General features: G+C 39.1%; 4 protein-coding genes across 4 annotated transcripts in view; 3 read left to right on the forward strand and 1 right to left on the reverse strand.

Moving 5' to 3' along the window:
* The window catches only part of LOC136254874 (uncharacterized), a 112,814-nt gene that overhangs the window by 34,454 nt on the left and 54,544 nt on the right, over window positions 1-23,816 (reverse strand). The window lies entirely within an intron of this gene.
* On the forward strand, window positions 8,476-10,219 carry LOC136254880 (short-chain collagen C4-like). Its single transcript, XM_066047644.1, has 3 exons — window positions 8,476-8,694; window positions 8,963-9,302; window positions 9,828-10,219. The coding sequence occupies exons 1-3, from the start codon at window positions 8,506-8,508 to the stop codon at window positions 10,055-10,057; spliced, it is 759 nt and encodes a 252-aa protein (XP_065903716.1). The 5' UTR covers window positions 8,476-8,505; the 3' UTR covers window positions 10,058-10,219.
* On the forward strand, window positions 14,937-19,714 carry LOC136253822 (uncharacterized). The gene is made up of 4 exons (XM_066046480.1): window positions 14,937-15,350; window positions 15,703-16,470; window positions 16,534-17,566; window positions 18,258-19,714. The coding sequence occupies exons 1-4, from the start codon at window positions 14,937-14,939 to the stop codon at window positions 19,712-19,714; spliced, it is 3,672 nt and encodes a 1,223-aa protein (XP_065902552.1).
* LOC136253823 (uncharacterized) lies at window positions 21,995-23,587 on the forward strand. Its single transcript, XM_066046481.1, has 4 exons — window positions 21,995-22,014; window positions 22,154-22,869; window positions 23,092-23,147; window positions 23,192-23,587. Exons 1-4 carry the CDS (start codon window positions 21,995-21,997, stop codon window positions 23,585-23,587), a joined length of 1,188 nt encoding a protein of 395 aa, XP_065902553.1.

The raw sequence follows: 23,816 nt of genomic DNA on the forward strand, positions 1-23,816 counted from the left end.
GGACTATAATACAATGAACTCTTGGTCATAATAGTATATTGTATACAGAATACAATTATACCTATTCAGACGAGTTGATGCTAATGTCTGATGCACAGATGAGTCACTAATACTTTGCATGAATTGCAAATCACTGTATACAGCAGTTGGCCATTTGAAATAAACAACCACAGTATCCAAAGGACACCAAGAATTTTAAAAAGATGTTGCCTTTTTCTTTTAGAAATATAAACTAGTCACCTGGCTACATGGGCAATATAATTATATTCTAGTGTATATTCACTGTGGATACTTTCTTTACATCCAATACAAACAGTACAAAATAATGTAGACAGTGAGTGTGTTTTTGTCTGATTAAAACGCAGTATACTACGTATGTGGTTGTATGGTTTTGAATTTTGCAATGTATCAAAGTGCAATAGTACTGTATTACTATTATAATAGATCATACAATATGGAGGTTTGTACTTTCTACAATATATATATATATATTGGCCAGAAACCAGCCTCACAACACCTTTATGATGCTTTGGCAGTTAGGTAAGCCGAAAAATGTGTTCAGTGTGACCAGAAATGCTTCCAATAGGTAGCTAATGCTAGTTAGTAAATTTTTTACTGACTGGTACCTTCAGACAAATGTAGCTAACTGAATAACAATTAAGGGTTAATATAGCTATATCTAAATTATATTTTCACTGTTAGAGTTGGAACCCTCCTAGACACTGTATCTGAAATACTCAGAACACAACATTACTGTTGGAGAGCAGCCTTACAATGGGAGTGGTATTTAATTAAGCATCAAATAATGGCCTGTGGTGACCACAAACATACTTCAAATAAACTTAGAGGTTAATCAACAGCTAGCCTAAGTGTACACAATGGGTCGATGCTATTTGCTGTACAGTAGGACCTCGATTATATAAATGTATGGGCTTCAGTTATCCGAACAAATTTACTTATCTGAACATTTTTGTGATTCAGCTGACACAAAGGTGTTCGGATAATGGAGGTCCTACTGTACTTCTAACTTGTGGGATGCATGAAACTTCAATTTAATACTGTAAAACACCTGATTTCTTGCTGTAGTGTACTTGACAAGAAATAGTGCTCACATTATGTTACTGCAACATAGGCAGTGGCAATTTTAGACCTGACCTACAGGGGGGGGGAAGTAGGGAACAGCATAACTATTGTTGTTTGGCTATAGTATAAAGTAGAATTTTCAGGGGGGTCTGGGGGTGCAACCCCCAGAAGCTGCAGGATTTTTGCAATTTAAAGGCTTGAAAACAGCCTAAAATTTGTTCTAAAAACATGAAAAATGCTAAAAATAACAATGCCAATCTATACAGCAACTTTTCCCCAAGATTTTTTAAAAGTTATTTTTTAACAGGGGGGCCATGGCCCCCCCTTTGAATCGCCTATGAACATAGGCACTTATTCCATGTATAATATTTTCCTGGTGTATGGATCAAACTAGATAGCTAGAAATAATTGTGGTGGTAAGTGTAGTAAATCATCTGAGTACACAGTAACGTGCTAACATTGTATGTCATTGCCCTGCATTGTATGCAATAAATTTTTAAAGATGTGGTTTACAAAATTGATAGGGTCATAAGTATTCGTTGATTCTGTGCCAGCTAGTTATGGGTTACATCAGCAAGTCCTCTGGTAATGAGGTTATTGAATCTACTATTCACAAGGTACCTGATAGTTCCATAGGTCAGTTTATTATTAAAGTTCTCACTAACTATTTCAAATCTCTACAGATAACGTTACTTTTTGAGATCAAATTCCTACTGACTGTTCTATTAGAGTATTTCGATCATTACTTTCTAGGTTGGCTGATCCGGCACTCACGTGAATAAAAAAAAATGTAGGGCCCTCTCAAACGAAAACCACACACACAAAATCCTCCATCAGGAATTGAACCCAGGGCCTCCCAGCCCAGAGTCGTAGCCTGTGCTACGTGGCTCCCAGCTACTTACCTCTCTTATTTAGCCGGGGTCCGCAACGTGAAATTTCGACCTCTGAGAATCAGCTATCAAACCACCTACAAATGCTAGGCTAGGTACCACTTATAAATTATATAGAAAATGCCAGATTGGCGCAATTTTTAAACGTCTTGTCGCTCAAATATTATGTTTACTGACAGAGGCGGATCAAGGGGGGGGGGGGGGGGGGGGGGGAGGGGGCAGTGCCCCCCCCCTTTAGAATTTCTTTATAGTGTTGCTCATTGAACATAGCTAGGTACTTTAAACATAATTCAAACATTTTTTATGCAGTTTATGACTATGTGTAATATAATAAATCTGTCTTTAGCAAATTATTACCCATATTGACATAGCACAAGGAGAACTAGGTGGGATAGAGCACCCTCTACGTTTAGAAATCGAGATACTCTAATAGAACAGTCATTTAACGAAGTCTATATTATCGTGGCACATTAAATAACATTAAAAAAAAATTTACTCTAATAAAACAGTCAAGAGTAACATAATAATAAAACACTGTTTATCATTTTGAACAACTAAAGACTTGTTCTAAATTGAGTTAATGACTCTATCCACATACTAGTGACTATATTTAGAAATTCTCTGGAGATGCAGCTGCACACAAAATGCCAGGATTATCTAGTTTTTGTGATGCTTGTGCAGGGGACCTTGTGCTGATTCTAAAAATTTCAACTTAATTTCAGTCAAAATTAGCATTCTCAAAAAGTCAAATTTTCAAAATTTCTTTATAGACTTTATAGCTACTGACAGTTTCAGTAACTTCCAGCATTGAATTTTCATAAGCATTACAAATTTTAGTCAAAATTGCCACTATAAATTCAATCTCACAATGTTAAGTTTTCAAAATTTCATTAGGGACCAGTTTGAACTAATTCTCTGTTTTTTTTAACTCAGTATATCTTCCAGTGTTTGAACTACATGTATATTCAATCAAAATTGTTACCAAATTCAATCTCAGAATGTTATTTTTCAAAATTTCTTAGGGAGCAGCCTGGGCCTTTACACTAAATCTGGTTTTTAACTCAGTAGCTTCCAGTGTTTAAACTGTCAACAAACTTCAGTTAAAATTGCCACTAAATTCTATCTCAGAGCATTAAACTTTCAAAATTTCATTAGGGAGCAGCTGCAGCCTACAGTATGTCTTTACAGTGACACTAATTCTATTCTTTTTAAATTTATTAAGGCTTTACAGCACAAGTGCTAAAGGTCTGTAGGACACCTGGTCCTACAGCCTGTTAAAGTTGTTACAGAAACTCAGTATCTTCCAGTGTTTGAACTATCAACAAATTTCAGTCAAAATTGTCACCAAATTCAATCTCAGAACGTTAAATTTTCAAATTTTCCTGGGGGGGGGATGTCCCCAGACCCCCCAAGAAAGCTCATGCTTCGCATTTTGCGGAGTGTGCTTTACACACTGCGGAGTGACTTCTACCTGTGTGCCCCCCCACACCTTAGCAAAATTCTGGATCCACCCCTGTTACAACTGAATGGTCACAACTCTGGCAATTTAACATCTCCAAATGTAAGTATCTCCATTTTTGCCCAGCTCACCATCATGGCTTCTATCATCTTAATAGAATTTCAATTGACACAGTTACATCCCACAATGACCTCGGAATTCTCTTTGATGACAAGCTTAAGTTTCATGATCATGCCACTACAGTTCAAAGCTAATCGAATACTTGGTAGCTATGGTCAAGAAATCTTTTGAATATCTACGTAAGTTGTTTACCACACTAGTTTGACCCATCTTGGAATACGGTAATGCCATTTGGGGACCACTATTTACCCTCGATCAGAGAAATGTTGAAAAGGTATACAACGTAGAGCTACCCGTCTCCTCCCATCATTACATGACAAATCCTATACTGAGAGGCTGTCCCTACTATCCTTCATATATGCTCCGCTGTGGTTGGTGAATGGTGGACCTGGTGGACCTATTTTCATCCACTTTTGGAAGGTTTTTACTCCTGTACAATTTCATCCCAAAAATGGATGGAGATGACACATTTTTCCTATATAGTGAGCGAAATGAGTAATAATCATCCAGATTTGGATTGTTCTAGTCATCCAATTTTGAATGATAATTTTGTCAGTAAATAATCACGAATATTTGGATTGTTCTAATCTTCCACTTTTCAATGATAATTGAACTATAAAATAATCATCCAGATTTGGATTGCCCTAGTCATCATCCAAATTTGGATTGTACTAGTCTTCCACTTGTTATCAAAACATCATCCAAATTCGGATTGTTCTAGTCTTCCACTTGTATATCATCCAAATTCGAATTGTTCTAGTATTCCACTTTTGGATGATATTTTTATCATATAATCACATAGTGATTTGATAGTACATGCATATTCTAAGGTGCGTAGGTCTCATGAGACATTTTTACAGTGAGCTTTTTGTATTAGTTTGGACAAGTATTGAAGTTTTGTCGAATAAAGTCAAGTGCTGAGTTTTCCTTTCTGGATAAACTTTGAATATGCATGTTAGCTTGTTAGCAGCTCTAACACCAATATGTTTAATACATATGTGACAACCACTGCATGGTTAGTAAGAATAGTATGGATGCTGAGATTTCACTTGTAGTACTGTACATGACCATTAATCTTGTACTCTGTGACCTGGTGAACATCTTATTAATGCAACACACTTCTGGTCATTGAATTAGCTGCATCTGCCAAAGTTTAACCCATTCAACCTTAATAGCAATAATGAAACAGATAATTATCGCACTACAAAGATATGTAGTTCTACATGTGTCTAGCTACCCTAGTAACACATGTCAGCATTTGATTTTATACTATAATATGGACAGGTGCTTCTATACAGACCAGGGGAATTAGGACTAATGCCTAAATGATACAATCAATTAAGTGCACAAAGCATAAACACTTAACTTCTTAGTTCCCTTATATGGACATCAAGCAGGATATAGCAAACGACTTGATAGCTATTATTTCAGTGTCCCCTGTACTTTCATGAGATGATCCAGGCACACAACATGATGTGTACCATGATATGGTACATCATAATTTAGTTTGCTGTCCTTTTATATCATAAGAATCATCCATTTTGAAGTCATTTTGAACCGGCATGCATGGAGACAAAATGTTGCTATATATAAGCAAGATAAATGAACTACATGAATCTACATGAATGTTGACGTACATGAATTTTCCTGACACACACACGCATACAATATTATCACACATACAATATTATTGTTGTCACATAACTATGCTGACTCACTATATGCTTCACAGGCTTTCTGTGGTCTCCTTGTAGATCCCTAGAAGGATAGTTACTATTAAAGCACTAATGCATGGATTAGGAGTACAGATATTGTACACACAGTTCTAAATTAATTGCATTCCTTTTCAACTGAAATAATATCATTACTCACTTCAGGTAGCTGATACATTTTAAAGAAGTGACAACATTTTAGCTGTCACATTTCCCAAGCTCCACAATAGTATTATCTATAGGATGATGACCAGCAATCGCAATTAAAATATAAAAATTAACACACTATAACTAGTAAAAAATTATTGTGTGGGATTCACCAGCAAGACTCATGATCAAGACTCATGGTAGTGAGTCGCGAGGCCAAGAAGCACAAAGTACGCGCCCACAAAATTAATAAACACGCGACCACTACTGTGAGTCATTTACATGAGGGATCTATTATGCAATCTTTTAAAATCCGCATGGTAAAATCTTGCTGCCATTATCACATCCAACTAGCTGTACATGTGTGCTTGCAATATAAACAATACTACTGAGATGATAAAAGATGATTACACTGCATTGTTACCAAAATTAATTTAACTAAAAATTTACAATTGGTTTCTACTTGGCCATCTTTTTATTTTAATATACAGTGCAAAAATTTGCTGATTTATTATCTGTGCTTGTATATACTCTTTGTAAGAGGTTTTGCACAGTAAACAATAATAATAATAACAATAATAATAATAACAAAAGATGGCCAAGTAGAAACCAATTGTAAAGTTTTAGTTAAATTAATTTTGGTAACAATGCAGTGTAATCATCTTTTATCATCTCAGTAGTATTGTTTATATTGCAAGCACACACGTACAGCTAGCTGGATGTGATAATGTGAAGCATACAGAAAATGAATGCATAAAAGTGCCTATACTGTAAATGCTTTCTTGGCCAGATTTTGATATCATGTCTTTTGGTTATGAACATGTACTTGTGCATTCTTGGCCTTGCCTTTTTTACAGCTGGGCTGTTTTTGGCACAGGTTTAAAATATGTATATAGCTAGTACATATTAAATATTGTCCACTTATCATACATTACGGTAGTACTGTATAGTAGGGATTATGAAGGTTTGGGCTTTTCTTGCCAAAAATATCATCCTAAAACCAGCCTCACAATACCATCCTGGTCCCTTGGCAGTATTGGTTAGGTATAACCAATGTGCCTTCTGTACAATCTGAAACGCTTACAAGAAGTTGCTACGAATTTGTAAAAAAATTCTAGCTAGCTACCAAAATTTTCTGCTGCCTGATTCTAGCTACTGTTTTGATTGGACTTACTGGACCAGGGCTATAGGGTATCCAAGTAGCACTATAGCACCTGGGTAAACACAGCCTTAATAAGCTCAATAATCACTGGTCCACATTTTGTTAGTTCAAAATACAGTTAGCACTGAGTGGTGATTAGTTGCTAAAATGGTTAGTATTCATGAAAATAAGGCTGACTACATCCCAATTACACATGTACTATTATGCATATCAACTATTGAGGTCACTTTAGCTAGCTATATACATTGCACTCAATACTGAACATGACATCATACCCATACTTTTAGTCATTTGTACATATATGGTCATGTACATGTTTATGAATATCATCAAGAGTTCATAATATATATATTTAATTATGAACTCTTGATATCATATGTAGCTGATATGGATTTCCATAAAAGGTTATGCAAGGCTAGTGATTGTGTCCATTGTGTATCACTTATACACATTATTACCTCATGATGAGGTTTAAGTCCTTAAATTGTTTTACAATGTGTACCCAAACTATATTACAGCTTGGTTTAGTAATAATATTTAACACCACAACAATGTGACACTGATACCAATTCAGCATGTTGAAAGTGCAATACTAACACACAATTCAGATCAGGGTTCAGAATGAGTGTAAAACCAGTGCTGTCATCATTGGCCAAAAACTGTTTTTTACAAGTAGCCCATGACATGTTAAACCTTGCTTTTTGCATGTGTTTGATGTATGTATTTTGCGCTCTATATATTGTCATGATTGTTGCATGGAAAAGTGTGAAGGAAATAATTGAAGAGATACTGTAACTCAGAGGGGGGAGGGTGGTTTAGAAACATATTTACCCAGGAAAGTTTTGAAACATACATATCTGCACCAAGATTGGATCTGGAAGCAATTTCAGAGAAATGACTGAGATCTGGAACTAGGAAATAGTAAACAAACTTAAATACATAGTTTATAATACAGTGACGTACAACCAATTCAGATCAAACTATTGTTTTATTAGATTTTAAGGTAATTATTTTATATCAATACTGGACTGTAATAACTATGAATTGTTAGGCAAATTTAGTAGATTTCAAATGGAAAACTTTTGCTATCTCAAGATTGGATCTTGAGGTATGTATACTTTTAGTCAAACCCCAGCAGTAGGCTGTAAAAGAGAGTTATTATAACATGCACATGTACAGTACATATATTATGCATAATTTAGACTTTATTCTTTTATGTGGCGCAGCTTGCTACTTTAATATGACTTTTACAACTAGCCAAATCACCATTTACCACTAGCCAAAGTCATTTACAACTATAGCTTTTTGGCCACAACTGGCCCCCTTTGTTATCTCCTGGCTGTCATAAGCTGAGAGCTTAGCTCAGGGGGGTTTAAATGGGTTTATAACATAAGCATGCATATTAAGTACACAGAAAACTTTAGCAAAAGTTATCTTTAACTAGTGGATAGCCTATAATACAACTACAGACTGATTTAGCTTAGCTATTGGTTAGTCTTGCAACACTGCATGGAGCTATACAATCATTGTGTATGCCCATATCATATGTATGTCTGTGTGTAGCTACTGAATAGACTACAACTAGCAAATTCACTCTAAAAGAAATTGAACAACTTTCTGGCTAGCTTTTTGTATGTAGCTATAGAAATCATATTATTTCCCTGGAATTAATTTATTATAATATTACCAACTTAATCTTGTTATTGCAAAACTGTTGTAGCTATAGTATCTAATATGAACAAGAGGATATAACCTTATAAGGCAAAGCGTCAACATGTCGATTATGCGCATGCATGTAGAAACTAATTACTGATCTCAACTGCGGGTAAACTTGAGGTAATTTTAAAATCATGATTAGCTAATTTGAAATACCAACTTTTGCCTATAAAAGGGCTCTAGCTATCAAGGTCACAGTGCACAATAAAGTTATAGATGAAGAAAATGACTCCCAGCAGAGATGTAACTTTAGGAGTCAGTGTTGTGCTATCAACTGTTAGCCTAGTGTTACTATTGGTGGTGACCTGCTACTTTCAGACTTCATTGAGGACACTAGAACGACAAGTGGAGCTTGATAAGGAATTGTTATTACAACTGCAAGAACAATTGCAAGAACAAGTCAAAGTAAGTACTACAGATATATAACTACATTGTAAGCAGTTTTATGGTATTTGCAAAAGCCAAATTAGGTGATGTCCAGTAACAGTGTTGCATTCAATACAAGTGTATTTCCTGCATACAAGCATACATCGCTAGCATACATCACTAGTATGAATACCTGTACATGTACAAGATACAAAGATGTTCAACTGTAAACTACCAGTTGCAATATGTACAGTAGCATGTACAAGACTGAGAGTTCAACTGGCTAATATTACATATGTATTAACAGTCATACACAGGTGGAAGTAGTAAAAGTGTTGGTATCCACAATGTTGCCAGAAGACAGGTGGATTGTCAATGCCCAGCCGGTCCTCCTGGTCCACCTGGAGAGCAAGGAAGAAGAGGACGCAGAGGACATACAGGAGAACCAGGAAAGTTAGGAGCTCCTGGACCACAGGGACCTCAAGGAGCAAAGGGAGATATTGGACCACCAGGAGAGAAAGGAGACGGAGGCTTAAGAGGTTTTCCTGGTAATTCTGGATCTCAAGGACCAAGAGGATTTAAAGGAGACACTGGACCTATTGGTCCAAAGGGATTCTTTGGACAGAAGGGATTCCCAGGAGATCCTGGTTAGTAGATCATAATTTTGCAACAAATATAATGGGCCATATCAGGGGCGGATCCAGACTTTACAAGGGGAGGTTCCACTCAGAAAGATGGTAATTGCAACTTCAGTCTAGCTACCTAGCAGTAATACTATTCTTCTTACCATTTAGGCCTTTAGAAATGTAAGTCTTTAGAAGTATAATACATAAAACAATAATTATTATTGTAGAGGTGCCTATGATGCTGAGGTAGCAGTTCAAGTGATTTTCACTAAATTAAGGGAGGTAAATGAGTGTTTTGTCAGTAGCAGTGTTTGCTATGAGTATTTATTTGACTGATAAACTGATTTTAGTGTACAGAATTAGAGAAAAACTTGGTAGCATCTCATCAAGTAATATTAAACTTTTCCAAAAAGAGGGGTTCCATGGAACCCTTTGAACCCTGCCCCTGTCTATTTTGCAGTGGCTTAAATGATAAAATAATATCCAGCTATGTGCTTATGTATAATTGCAATTTCTAATTCAGTTTCCCATATTTTCACATTTCAGGTGAGAAAGGAATGCAAGGTTCTCCTGGTAGTAAAGGTGACAGAGGTGCCATTGGATTCACTGGATCACCTGGGTCTCCGGGATTAACTGGTCCTCCTGGTCCTGTGGGAACACAAGGTCCTCCCGGTCCTGTGGGAGAACAAGGTCCTCCTGGCCCTGTGGGAGAACAAGGCCCTCCTGGACCACCTGGTTCTGCAGCCACTCCTCCTCCTCCAAGTGACACATCCTAATCTGTAACTGACCACACACCATTGTCCTGGACTACTGATAACTTGACTTCATGGTGTACACTAGGTGATAGCAATGTATGCATACACTATACACTGTTACAGTGCTTATATTCATATGCATTATTTATAAACAGTACACCAATATAAAGACAAAAAGTTAATGAATAAGTAAAATGAGATTTAATTCTTGGCTGTTCTTGGTTTGTTTAAGACGTTTTTTGGTCAAATCATGTTTTCTGATCTATTCTTATAAAACCAAAGAATCGTGACTCCAGATTGATGTTCAACCAGCCTAAATTGAAAGGCTAGCTACTAATATGAAATCTCTTATTTACTGGACAGTCACAGACAGCACAGTGGTGTACCCAGGAATGAAAAAGTGAGAAAGAATTACAATAAACTCACTTTGAAATTCTTCAACTTTTCACTGTTCACCAGCTTCTTTAAAGTATTCAATCAGTTTAAAAAAACCATTCTTTCAAAGTTTCAGCATACTAACAGAATTGTAAATGGCATGAATGCATAATAGTCAGTGGTGTCTAGGAGGAATGTTGGTAAGTTGTTCCATTCATTGATCAATGTTAAAAAAGAATGATTGCAGCTAGCTAGCTATAGGTTTAATTGATGTGATTGTGAGTGGTGGGGGTATGAAAAGGGAAAGGTGATAGCTAGTGTCATATTAAGTTCTCTTACAAATGAGAAAACAAATATTACTTCATAATATTATTGAGTTTTGCATTTAGCTAGCTATTCCTTAGCATTTTCAACTCCTTATTCTGATTGGCCATTATTCTTGTGTTTACACTATTAACATGGACCCACTTCAGGTCATTCTACAAAGTTTAGTAGATTGAACAATTCAACATTGTCGATAAGTGATCAATTAAGTTACTAGACTGTAGCTATACGTAGTAGCTGTATACTTCAAAGTGGGCTCAGTGAATCTCTTTTTAAAAAGTCTGGTGCCATTGTAACAGCATTATCATTGTAGTGCTAAACCAGCAGCATACATGCACCATTCTACTGTTAACTGATGTGCACATAAAGTCAACCTCAGAAAAGCCTGACTTGTGTTTTTGAAATTGTCAGCCATAATTTTCAACCCTCATATCAATCTCAGATGGTTGTAATTTAATTTTTTCTTGGAATACATGCCAGCTATCCACCTGGATTGTAATTATGTAGTGCTTTATAATTTTGTACAAATATGGCCACTATGACATCATGTACAAATGATTATTCACAACAGATACATTCAATGACATGCTCTTATTAATAGAACTGTATACACGAGGTGTGCATGTTATCATGTTACATCATCATTAAAAAGCTCTACCAACAGCACGTAGTCTAATTGCAATACACTCTGACACATATATACTTGACAACAGTCAACTTATTTTCACACAGTCTAAGTCAATATTCAACTATATAACTTGGAAAAGGATATATAGAATAAATACTGCATGGTCAACTGCATCTATCATGGTAAGTGATGAATTTATCAGTAGTTTCTTGCTAATACCAGGGGCGGATCCAGAGTCTGGAAAGAGGGGGGGGGGGGGGGGGGGGGCACCTTGCTGAAAAAAGTTGAAGAGCAAAAAAAAAAAAAAAAAAAAGGTCACAACAATGATAGCTAGTTATCCTTTACCAAATATATTATATCACGTATGTTATGTAAAATAAAATCCTATTTATAGCTTCCTAAGTAAGCTACACTTCTCCATGAACACTGTGACTGCTTTATTAGAGTGATTGGTGATTGACTGCTCTATTAGAGTATCTCGATCTTATATACATTTTTTTAAGGGTAGGGGGGCACGTGCCCCCGTGCCCCCCCCGGATCCGCCACTGAATACAGCAGTTGCTGTATTGTGCATGCAAATATATAATTTGTCAACTTTACACAATGCAATGGCTATGTACTGGATGTAAAAGTAAAAATAATATCAAGACACACGGTAGTGTGTCGTGCGGCCCAAGAAGCCGGCGCGCAATACCCGTGAGTATATTGACAAGAAGAACGAAAACGCAATTTTCGCACCTCTGTAACTCTGTGTTGCCTAGATGAAACAAGATGATTTTTGCTGTGGACACTCCCTCCAATCAGTACTCCACATTCCAAATTTGCGCGAAATCGCTTAAAGCGTTCCCGAGATATGCAACTTCAAAAATTGGCTTAGTTTCTTCGGGTTTTTTTCTTATTTTTCTTCCTCTTTTCACACACTTACAAAAACCGCTACAAAACTCGAACGCAATATCCGATTGCCTTGAAATTTGGTACACAGAAGGAGGGTATAAAGGCGCATCTCTGTACCAACTTTGGCTGGAATACGATAACAAGCCGAGGGGTCCGCAACAGGCTGAAATCTTGGACGCCTATCACTGAAACCTTGCTTGAAATCCGAGATCCCAACAAATAAAGTTTTTCCGATTATTTCCGTAAAATAATGTAACGTTTTTTGTAAAATTACGGAAATCACAGTCGCAGCGGAGGGTATTGAAATCTGATTGAAATTCTCTGAGAAATCCTATAAGATCTTAGCAATATCCTATCGGAATCCAAGTTGGAATCTGTATGAGATTTTTAAATCTATAAGATATTGAGATCTCGTGAAATCCTGAAATCCCAGCGAACTCTTGAGATCCCAATGAAATCTTGAGATCTTGGATACCATTTTTGCTGTGTTGCTGACCCCTCGAAACAAGCAAAGAGTTATTAGCAATTATTGACGAAAAATAACACCAATATGTTGTCACGCCTACAGAGTAAACCGCTCACGGGAAGAAGCTGAAAATCAGTGGGTGAATAGGTTAACTATTGAACCGCACGCCTTTTGTGGTTTGAAAGAAATCGAGCTAAAAACCAGGAAGATACAACGAAAAAACCAACAGTGTGTAACAATTACGCAATCGAGATTAACTAATAAAAAAACGACTACTTTCCACACCCACCAGAAAAACCGCTTGGGGGTAATGCTTTGATATTCGCTATTCAGATGGAGTAATCATCTTAGAAAGGATCTGCAATGGTGTAGATGAATCAGACTTAAAGCCACGGAGTTATAACATGAAATCAAACTTTGTGTAGCAAGTGCGAGATCGAGATACTCTAATAGAGCAGTCACCCTGAAAAGAATTCAGAAGCAGTCTCCCTGAAAAGAATTCAAAAGCAGTCACCCTGAAAAGAATTCAAAAGATCAGCTAGAAACTATAAACCTTTATAGAGATACTGTAAGCTACAAACAATTCACCCTGTAGAGATATCAGCTAGAAGAAGTTACCTTGTAGAGAGTTCGGCTACAAAGAAACCACCATGTAGAGAGTTCAGCTACAGCCAAATCGCCCTGTAGAGGGATCAGCTAGAAGAAATTACCCTGTACAGAGTTCAACTACAAAGAAACCATCATGTAGAGAGTTCAGCTGCAAACAAATCACCTGCAGAGAGTTCAGCTACAAACAAATTATCCTGTAAAAAGGTCAGCTGGAAGAAGTCACCTTGTAGAGAGTTCAGCTACTAATTAGTGACCCTGTAGAGACATCAGCTAGAAGAAGTTATCTTATAGAGAGTTCAGCTACAAACAAATCATCCTGTAGAGAGATCAGCTAGAAGATGTTACCTTGTAGATAGTTCAGTTACAAGCAATTCACCCTGTAGAGAGATCAGCTAGAAGGACTCACCTTGTAGAGTGATCAGTTACAAAGAAACCATGCACCATGTAGAGTTCTGTAATAAATATATGTATATATATATATATATATATATATATATATAATTTGTACATTTATTGATAAAATATTTAAAGTATTCATCTTTCCTTCTTCCTGTGGAAAAGAAAAAAAAGATAGTTTAAAAAACCCAAAGCTGGCCACAGGCCGGCTTTTGGGTATACAAATGCAAAAAGAAGCGAAATCTAATCCAAAACAGCTAAGCTGTAAAAAAAAAGAGTGTGGCCCTCAAAAAGGCTATGGTGAAAAAAGATGTGAAATCCAAGATGGGGCGGTCAAGAAATGGCTGTGATGGTAGGTTAATGGTAAAAATTTTAATAACAACAATTCTGTGCCAACCATTAACCTACCATTTTTACCATTAACCTACTCCAAATAAGGCTCGTAGGACAGACCTTCCAACTAACCCGCATTGCGCGGGTGACACCCGCATTTAAGACTTTTCACCCGCTCACCCGCATAAATGTATTCATCACCCGCATAAAAACAATTTCCAGCCAGAAATCGTTAATGCTTTCACTTACACAATCAGGATCTGAATGGACATCACGTGAGACACAATTAATATGATTTAAAATAGTATGCTGATGGTGGTAGTTCATTGGCGATGATATTCAACCATTTCATTGGATCAACGTTAGTTCACAGATGATTATTCTACTATTCTGAGTTGATATAATATTGTAATGAATGAGCACTAAATTTGGGAGGCATTGATTGAGAAATTATAGTTATGAGTCTTTAACAAAGTCTCCAGAGCGGGCTCCATAGTGCATTGCATAAAAGGAATACTACCTGTTGAGGAGTTAAAAGACGATTCATTGTGTAAAGCATAAAAGGACTACTACCTGTTGAGTTAAAAGACGATTCGGACTTTTGCATGACGTGTCACGGACAGTGATTAACACAATTAACATTGTAGACTGTTACTATTATTAACCATTGTAATTGTTATGCGCATGTGTGATTCTAACACATTAGATGATTAGATCAGTTGGTATTCAGTGTGAACACGTGTAGTAGCTTCGTTCTGATCTCGCACATTTACGCCACTATACTCCACATTGGTGCTGTGACGAAGCAGAGCATTGCTGCTGTGCCTAAACGCTGATTGTGTTGCTGTGACGGAACATTTCTACTACTTTGCGAGATGGATGCCCAGCGCCTCCATTCCAAACGGCGAGGCTTGAAGGGAAGCGTCACCAAGCTCATTGCGAAGGTCGAAGATATGATCTCCGCGGACCTCGAGGGAATTAGTTCCGAATCCGTCACAGAATCAAGGAAGCTGATGGCCGTCACCACCCTTGCCCAACTCCGGACGAAGCGCTACCAGATCATAGAACTGGATTCCGCCATCGCGGCGAAGATAGAAGCAGAAGAGGCGTTTGAGGAGGAAACGATTAGTGCTGACACTTACCAGCTCACTCTAGAAGAAAGGATTGCCTTTCTTGCCGAGTTCATCCGCAAGGCGGGTCTACCTCCACCACCTGTAGTATCCTCACCGCCAGTGTTGCCACCCACCTCAGCAGCTGACACCCTAAGTGGTACAACTCACACAGAGCCAGTACACGCGAGTCCTAGCAGTACGCGTACACATGACACATCAGTTACACCACATGAATTCTAAAACGTCAGCCGGCTCTCTAAGTCATCTCTCCCCGCTTTCAGCGGAGATTCCCTACAATGGCAAACGTTTTGGGATTCATTCAATGCAGCAGTCCATTTGAATCCAAGCCTTAGTGGTGTGCAAAAATTTAACTATTTCCGTGCACAATTGCATGGTGATGCTTCTCGTGTCATTGCCGGTTTCCCCCTCACTGACCACAATTATGAACACTCTATCACCTTGCTGAAGGACAGGTTTGGCCAGTCTTACAAGCTTGTCAATGCTCACATGGAAGCACTTCTTAATTTAGGGAAGCCATCCCAACAGTTTATGCGGTTTACAAGCTTTTTATGATTCAGCAGAGAAGCACATGAGGGCCTTGTCATCCCTAGGCAAGTCCTCTGATTCATATGGCTCCCTGTTGACTTCATCAATTTTAGCTAAGTTGCCCATTGAGACTAAGAAACACATGGCACGTGAGCACTGCAATTTAGAATGGACCATCAATGATGTTATGGCTAGCATGCTCAAGGAGATACAAATCCTTGAGATGAGTCAGTGTGGGGGGAAATCCGTGAGCTTTGACAACACCATGCCTACCACTGGCACCTTTTATGCAAACACAGAGCGAACAACATGCAGTCACCACTCCTATGATGAACATCAGAAACGGGAACCAGCTTGTGTGTATTGTAAGGGTAATCACAAACCCATTAGGTGTATCAAAGTTGTTGATCCCAAGGAAAGGCTGGCAATTGTACGAAGAGAGAATTTGTGTTTTAACTGTTTAGCAAAACACAAGGCAACACAGTGTCACTCTAAGTTCACCTGTAGAGAGTGCAGGAAACGACACCATACCAGTCTTTCCCATGCCTTTGTTGTTGCAGATGTACCATCACCACCTGCCAGCACCTCCACACAACCTGTTAACACTGCCACACAACCCACTAATACAGCACCAGCAAACACCCAACAGGCTTCAACTGAAGTCTCACTGACTACAATGACACCATTGTCAGCACATTATACTAGTGTTTTTTTGCTGAAGACTGCAATTGCTGTTGTTTCATCAGACACAGTTAGGGCCGAAGGGAACATTCTATTTGACGAAGGATCACAATGATCCTTTGTTACACAACAGTTGGCTAATCACTTACAGCTTCAGCCAACCCACCACGAAACAGTATCAGTTTCATCCTTTGGGGCACAAGTGACTTCCCCTAACAGTCTTGACGTAGCAATATTGTTTGTACACACCCTGAAGGGCAGCCGTATTCCTATCTCAGTTCTTATTGTGCCCAAGCTTGCAGCTCCAATTAGGAACTCAGTGCGTGCCTGTCTGAAAGACATACCATACCTCAAAGACCTTCCACTTGCCCATCCAGTGACCTCAGATGAGAACTTTGAGATTTCTGTCCTCATAGGTGCAGTCTTCTACTGGCAGTTCATCCAAGACTGCATAGTTCGGGGTGAAGGACCTACCGCTGTGCAATCAAACCTTGGCTACCTACTGTCTGGCCCACTCCCTTTGTCCCACCCTGTGGAGACTATGAACCTTCATATTGCCATCCTATCGTGCACCAGTGTGACTGAAGGTATGGATGTGTTTTGGGAGTCAGAATCTGTAGGTACTGTGCCAACAGGAGAAACCCTGGATGATGTCTTTCTTCGACGATACATGCACACACACATCACTGAGCAGCCTGATGGAACATACAGCCTACGTTTCCCGTGGAAGGACAGTCACCCACTACTGCCATCTAACTACACCGTATGCTCCAGGCGTACCAGGTCGCTGGCACTCCGGCTAGCTAAGACACCAGGGCTATTGAAGATGCATGGAGAAATCATCAAGGAGCAGGAGAAACGAGGTTTTATTGAGAAGCTGAATACCACTAGCAGTCAGGCCAACGTATACTATATCCCTCACCATCCTGTGAGAAAGGAATCAACCACAACACCAATCATAATAGTGTATGACTGCAGCTGTAAGCAGTCCCCAGATACACCAAGTCTGAATGACTGTCTACACCCAGGCCCACCATTTCTCAATGACCTCTGTGCAATCCTCCGTTTCCGCCAACATAGTTTTGCCTTTTCGGCTGACATCGAAAAGGCTTTTCTTCATGTCTACCTTGCTAGCACATGCTTCCTATGGCTATCAGACCCTACAGGTGAGCATAGCCCATTCATCACTTACCGTAGTTTTGTTCGGTGCCACTAGCTCCCCTTTCATGTTAACCGCTGCACTTACGTTCCACCTGACTAAGTATGTTTCACTGCATCAGTGAACTGGGATGGCCTTCACTTAAAACACGCCGAAGCTATATATCTATCTGGACCCTCTACTCCATTTATCATAAAAGAACTGCCATCAATTTCTCAAGGTATTTTCATTTTAACACATTGGCTACGAGGTCACATACTTTGACATTAAATCTTGCGTCGTCAACTATCAATGCATTTCGGCACTCATTTTTTGTGACCACACCTTTTCTTTGGAACTCAATTCCTTTTGAAATTTTATCTCAAAGGATTGCTGGCAGTTTTAAGACTAGGTTAAAACATTATCTTATTTTGTAATTAGGTTTATTGATTTTGTAATTATTAAGTAGTTCATGTTCCTAATGTATTTGTTTGTGTGTAATTGTACATGTGAATGTATGTTCTGTGTTGGGGATCACCTTGTACAGGCAGTATTGCTTTTTGTGTTACTCATCTTTGGAAAAATTGATAATAATACTAATAATAATACACTAGTAGCCAAGGATCTCCTCAGTAACTTGTATGTAGACAATGTGTTGTCAGGCCGTGCCACGGAGCACGCTGTGCTATAATACTTCAGAGAAGCTCGATCCTTACTAGGTAGTGCAGGTTTTAATCTACGCTCCTGGTCCTCCAACTGCACAGACTTACAAGTTTTAGCATCAGAACAACAGGTTGCTGAGCCTAGCAACCCTGTTAAGGTGCTTGGAGTGCACTGGGACACCAGGAGCGATCAGCTTTTTCTTTCACCCTGTACAGCCACTGCTACCCAGCGTACTACCACCAAAAGAGAGATACTTAGGTGGTCCTCAGGAATTTTTGATCCTCTAGGGTTCATCTCACCTGTCACTATTAGAGCAAAACTGTTTCTCCAGCAACTGTGGCAGGAACGTGTTGATTGGGATGCACCACTTAACACACCACTCAATACGGAGTGGCATACTATTGCTGCTAACATTACTGATGCTATGACATTCTCATTGCCTCGCAAGTATGCTGCTTCTATTCGACCATCTGAGAACACCACCACAGTTCTCCATGTGTTCGCAGATGCAAGTCTCAAGGCTTACGGAGCAGCTGCTTACATACAACAGAACAACCAGCCTGCTTCATTTGTGATGTCAAAGTCCAGAGCAGCCCCACTTAAGCAAATCACGCTACCCAAGTTGGAACTGATGGCAGCAGTACTTGCAGCAAGGTTAAGTGAATTTGTTAGAACTTCCTTAAGTATTGACTGCATCTTATATCTGTGGTCTGATAGTCAAATCGACTTGTACTGGATCACCAGCCAGAAGAAACTGAAGCCATTTGTTGATCACAGGGTAAGTGAAATACGATCAATCTCTACCAACTGGAAGTACTGTCCATCAGCAGATAATCCTGCTGACCTCTTAACTAGAGGAATCAGTACCCAGCAATTGGCTTCAGCAGCTCTTTGGCAACAAGGTCCATCATGGTTGCAGTTACAAGATCAATGGCCAACTTGGAATCCATCATCAGAAACACTACTCATTCAGATGCAAGAGGAATTGGATGACCAACCAATTGAACAAATTCTTGTTCACTCTGCTCTGACCTCACCAGCAAATTTTTTGCAGGTCATGGATGTCACCAAGTACAGTAGTTTACAGAAACTACTTGCAGTCACTGCATATGTACTTCGCTTTATTAACAAAACACGGCAACTTTCTCACAATACGGGACATCTGACAACATTTGAACTCGCAAAGGCTAAACTGAAGTGGCTATACACAATCCAACATGAAGTGTTTCCTGAAGAGATTGCTAATCTCCAATCGTCATCTCGTAGCCGCCTTCCTTTGGTGCAACAGCTGAGGCTGTTCTTAGATGATGAACTGCTTAGATGTGGCGGGCAAATTCACAATGCCCCATTGTCAGAACTTGCCAAGTTTCCGTATTTGTTACCATCAAAGCACCACTTCACCAAACTTATCATACTCCACACACACATTCAGCAACACCACAGCGGTGTTCATGCTACCCTGACGACAGTACGTCAGCAGTATTGGATACCGTCAGGCATATCAAACAATTAAGCGACTTTAAAAAATTTTTTTTTCGTTTACAAGATACACGCGTCTACACTGCAAGCAGGTTTTCAAAGCTCTGTCATGGAGCGTCAGATAACTTTTAAACCTTTCCCCCGTTCTAGCAGGAATGGCCAAGATGACATCTACTTTCACGTAAAACGCAACAGCTTAATACGGCCTTTTTCATGGTACAAAGTAGGGGGTTTAACATTACACATAAAACCATTGGCAATGAAAATATTGGCTCACCCCAACAATCCAGGCGCGAACTTTTTAACTAATCCCCGTCATACAAGGCTAGATCACTCCTTGCTTGAATACTTCAGCTAGTTATACCGTTCGTGACGAACGTTATACATGATACAAATAATTTTATAAAAATCACCATCTCAATCCAATAGTCGCATACCCCGGCTGAGCACTAATTATTAGTGAAGCGCGCGCTATATTGCGTGGGCGAGTTGCAATGGAGAAGAATTCCTTTCGTGAACGTTTAATTCATCAACTTTTCAATGGTCAATAGCCATTGTACATGTAATCAAATAAATATTAATTTAAAAAAAAATTGTCAATATAAAACTTTCAAGTTAGCTGTTTGCAGATCTCCAGAATGTAAACCTTAGCTGTTTGCAGATCTCCAGAATGTAAACCTGTGGAAAAAACGGTCACATTTTAATTGGTGAATTTAAAAAAATCTTTATCACGCACGCACGCGCACGCACACACACACACACACCCACACTCACTCACACACACACACACACTCACACACACACACACACACACACACACACACACACACACACACACACACACACACACACACACACACACACACTACACCACACTACACTACACTACACTACACTACATATTCACATAAAAATAAAACACTACAAGGCATTGTAAGGGTTGTTTACATTAGTTAATTTTGTGGTCTACCACATATAGCAACAAGGGAAATGTGTATTTGTGATCAAGAATTTAATTTATATTCTAATATCATTATTAGATGGGTCAGACTACCTTTGTCAACTAGTGACTTTTGGTAAAAAGTGAGGGGTAGTCAATGCCTTGGGACTCTTGTACACTATGTGAGAAATCCAATCAGAAATACACAAATATTTTAGAAACCAAATCCTAAATCCAAAATCATGTAAAAATAATGGAGAAAGTGAGTTTAACAAAGTAGACAATGATCGATCACGAATACCTAAAACAAGATGTAGATCAACAACTGTACAGGTAGTTACTAGTTAGCAATCTCACTAAATGCTTTTAGAATACATAAAGATTGGGACTCTCGTACACACCATTTGGGTGTTTTGCGTGGGCGTTGGCAACCCCTCCGGTACACCATTTCGGTGTTTTGCATGGGCGTTGACTACCCCTCGAAAAAACAAAAACAAAAAGACTATACAGAAGATGAGCCCTGCACAGCTAAGTGGGTTTCTTAGTACAAAGCATACACTCACCTTATTTGCACAGTGCCCAATCGTCATCATGGACGCTTCCACCTCCCACCGTGCACTAAAGTAATAGAAACATCATTAAAATAATAATATAAGCATTAATATTATTATAGCATAACACAGCAGCTCAACAGCGGCGGAGGAAGTAGTTGATATGAGGGAGGGCTCCGCTGAGCTGACCCAGACTTATTTCTATAGTTTGGTAAGGTGAGACCAAAAAAAAAAAAAAAAAAGGTCACAACCTACTGACAAGAGCTTTCCACCTCACCAGCTACCATTTCTAGCTGATAAACTACATAAAAATCCTTATATAGCTCGCTACACACTGACTACTTTATTAGAGTGACTGCTCTATTAGAGTATCTCGATCTTTATCAAGGTTTTCAGCCCCACTCCAAGAAAGATAATTTCGGTGTAATATCATTCTGAGGGGGGGCTAAGCCCCCCCCTCAGCAGACCAAGGGGGGCTTTAGCCCCCTAGCCCCCTCTTTCCGCCGCCTATGCAGCTCAATATTACAGCATGATAAACAAACCAAAGTATTTATACAGAAAACTACGTCCTAGACATTTAATCGTCTTTGAGCAAGGCCATTTTAACGAAGGTGCAAATTGTGCGTGGGCGGGTGATTCATTACATTCTGTTCGCTGTTTATAACTATCACTGGCAAACTAATGTATATACAATATCAAAGAACGTATAATTATATTTAAACAGTTGCATGATACTTATAGACTGTTTTTTCACTGTCAGCCACTTCTTGTGCGTGGGCGACCCACCATCTCTCCCCTCCGCACCCTCCCACCCACCCCCTATATGATATACGTGCTATACAGGTGAGCATATAAAAGTTGCTAAAATTAACAGGTTTCTGTAGAATCAGTTTTTTAAAAATAATTCTAATTGAACAAACAGTACATTTTCATACTATAGCTAAATGACATTAAAATATATTGAATTGTTCTGATATGGCAGACAGCGTATCCGTTCACTGCTTCGCACATGTGTCACCTGCAAGAAAACTGCAGGTAGACCATACCAGACACCAGACCCTCCACCGCTCCTTAAGTGCAGGGTTAATGCCGTCCACCCATTTGAAGTGACCAGAGTGGACTTTACTGGTGCTCTCTATGTTCGTTGCAGTGACGGTGAACAGAAAGTGTATGTCTGTCTGTTCACATGTGCTGTATCCAAAGCTGCGCATCTGGAAATTGTTATTGATCTAACCCACGAGTGTTTTTTGCAGGCATTTCGACGATTTACCAGCAGGAGATCTCTTCCGAAAGTGATGATATCGGACAATGCTACCACCTTTTTAGCTGCCGGGGAGGAACTGCAGAGAGTACTGTCATCTGCAGCATTAGCAGATAACCTTGCCAGGAGGGGTGTTGAATGGCACTTCATTCCCAAGCGCGCACCCTGGTTTGGTGGTTTTTGGGAAAGGTTAATAGGTTTTACGAAGTCAGCACTGAAGAGAGTCCTAGGCCGAACCCATCCCACTCTTGAGAGTCTTCGAACCTTGATTACAGAAGTGGAGGCAGTACTGAACAATCGCCCCCTGACCTACAGCTCACCAGATGTGGATGACCCTTGTCCAATCACACCTGCCCACTTATTGTATGGGAGACCAATTATCACCTTACCCCACCACTGCTTGAAGTTTCTTAGTTTACTAGAGTGGTATATCCACAGTATATGGAACAGTTAATTGTTAGGAATTTTAGTAGCTTTTCAGTAAACCTGCATTCACTGATGTTTACTGAGAGTTTAAAATTTAGTAAAACAATTATGTTCCATATACTTAAAGTTACTGACATTTTACTATCAGTATAACTGGATACAACTACAGTAAAGCAGCTTAACAAATTAGTAAACTAAGAACCTTCAAGCAGTGCACTATGATGTAACAACAGATGAAATTGACGATCCAACTTACGGTAATGATTCTGATGTACGAAGAAGAGCCAAGGTTCAGGCAGTAATAATTAGTCATTTCTGGAGGCGGTGGAGTAGGGGTATCTCACTGCCCTGCGTGAATTTCACCGTGCGTCGGGCAATAATGTGCAGACTGTGAAGGAGGGAGATGTAGTCCAAATTCATGATGACTGCCCAAGGATTCAGTGGAGACTGGGAGTCGTGGAGCAACTGAACAAGGTTGCGGATGGACTAATTCGTAGTGTGCAATTGAGGACCTCTGCTGGAAAGACCAATTGCCCAATAGCGAAACTTTGTCCATTAGAAGTGACAGCAGAGAAAACGACCACAACCACATCACAGACCACAGATGGTGATGTGCCTACATCTTCCACCAGACCTGTTCGTACAGCAGCAAAGAAGGGACAAGAGCAGATGAAACAATGGACCGCACTATTACGTGGCCCCCCGGAGGATGTCACGGACAGTGATTAACACAATTAACATTGTAGACTGTTACTATTATTAGCCGTTGTAATTGTTATGCGCATGTGTGATTCTAACACATTAGATCAGTTGGTATTCAGTGTGAACACGTGTAGTAACTTCGTTCTGATATTATTATTATTATTATCAAATTTACCACAATGGAAGGCATACACAAAAGGCAAAGCCTGTACAAGGTGTCAGCCACAAAAAAGAACACTACAACTACAAAAATATA

This window comes from Dysidea avara, chromosome 4 (genome assembly GCF_963678975.1).
Source record: "Dysidea avara chromosome 4, odDysAvar1.4, whole genome shotgun sequence".
In the NCBI taxonomy this organism is placed as follows: Eukaryota; Metazoa; Porifera; class Demospongiae; order Dictyoceratida; family Dysideidae; genus Dysidea; species Dysidea avara.

What these genes read in the sequence shown, in the direction of transcription:
- LOC136253822 (XM_066046480.1), top strand. Translation starts at nt 14,937, where the DNA reads ATGGATGCCCAGCGCCTCCATTCCAAACGGCGAGGCTTGAAGGGAAGC. An exon ending in GTACAACTCACACAGAGCCA is followed by an intron (nt 15,351 to 15,702) that starts GTACACGCGAGT and finishes TTCTTAATTTAG; the next exon opens with GGAAGCCATCCCAACAGTTT. An exon ending in CTGTTGTTTCATCAGACACA is followed by an intron (nt 16,471 to 16,533) that starts GTTAGGGCCGAA and finishes GTTACACAACAG; the next exon opens with TTGGCTAATCACTTACAGCT.
- LOC136254880 (XM_066047644.1), top strand. Translation starts at nt 8,506, where the DNA reads ATGAAGAAAATGACTCCCAGCAGAGATGTAACTTTAGGAGTCAGTGTT. An exon ending in AATTGCAAGAACAAGTCAAA is followed by an intron (nt 8,695 to 8,962) that starts GTAAGTACTACA and finishes ATGTATTAACAG; the next exon opens with TCATACACAGGTGGAAGTAG. An exon ending in GGGATTCCCAGGAGATCCTG is followed by an intron (nt 9,303 to 9,827) that starts GTTAGTAGATCA and finishes TTCACATTTCAG; the next exon opens with GTGAGAAAGGAATGCAAGGT.
- LOC136253823 (XM_066046481.1), top strand. Translation starts at nt 21,995, where the DNA reads ATGATATACGTGCTATACAG. An exon ending in ACTAGAGTGGTATATCCACA is followed by an intron (nt 22,870 to 23,091) that starts GTATATGGAACA and finishes ATGTAACAACAG; the next exon opens with ATGAAATTGACGATCCAACT. An exon ending in ATGTACGAAGAAGAGCCAAG is followed by an intron (nt 23,148 to 23,191) that starts GTTCAGGCAGTA and finishes GCGGTGGAGTAG; the next exon opens with GGGTATCTCACTGCCCTGCG.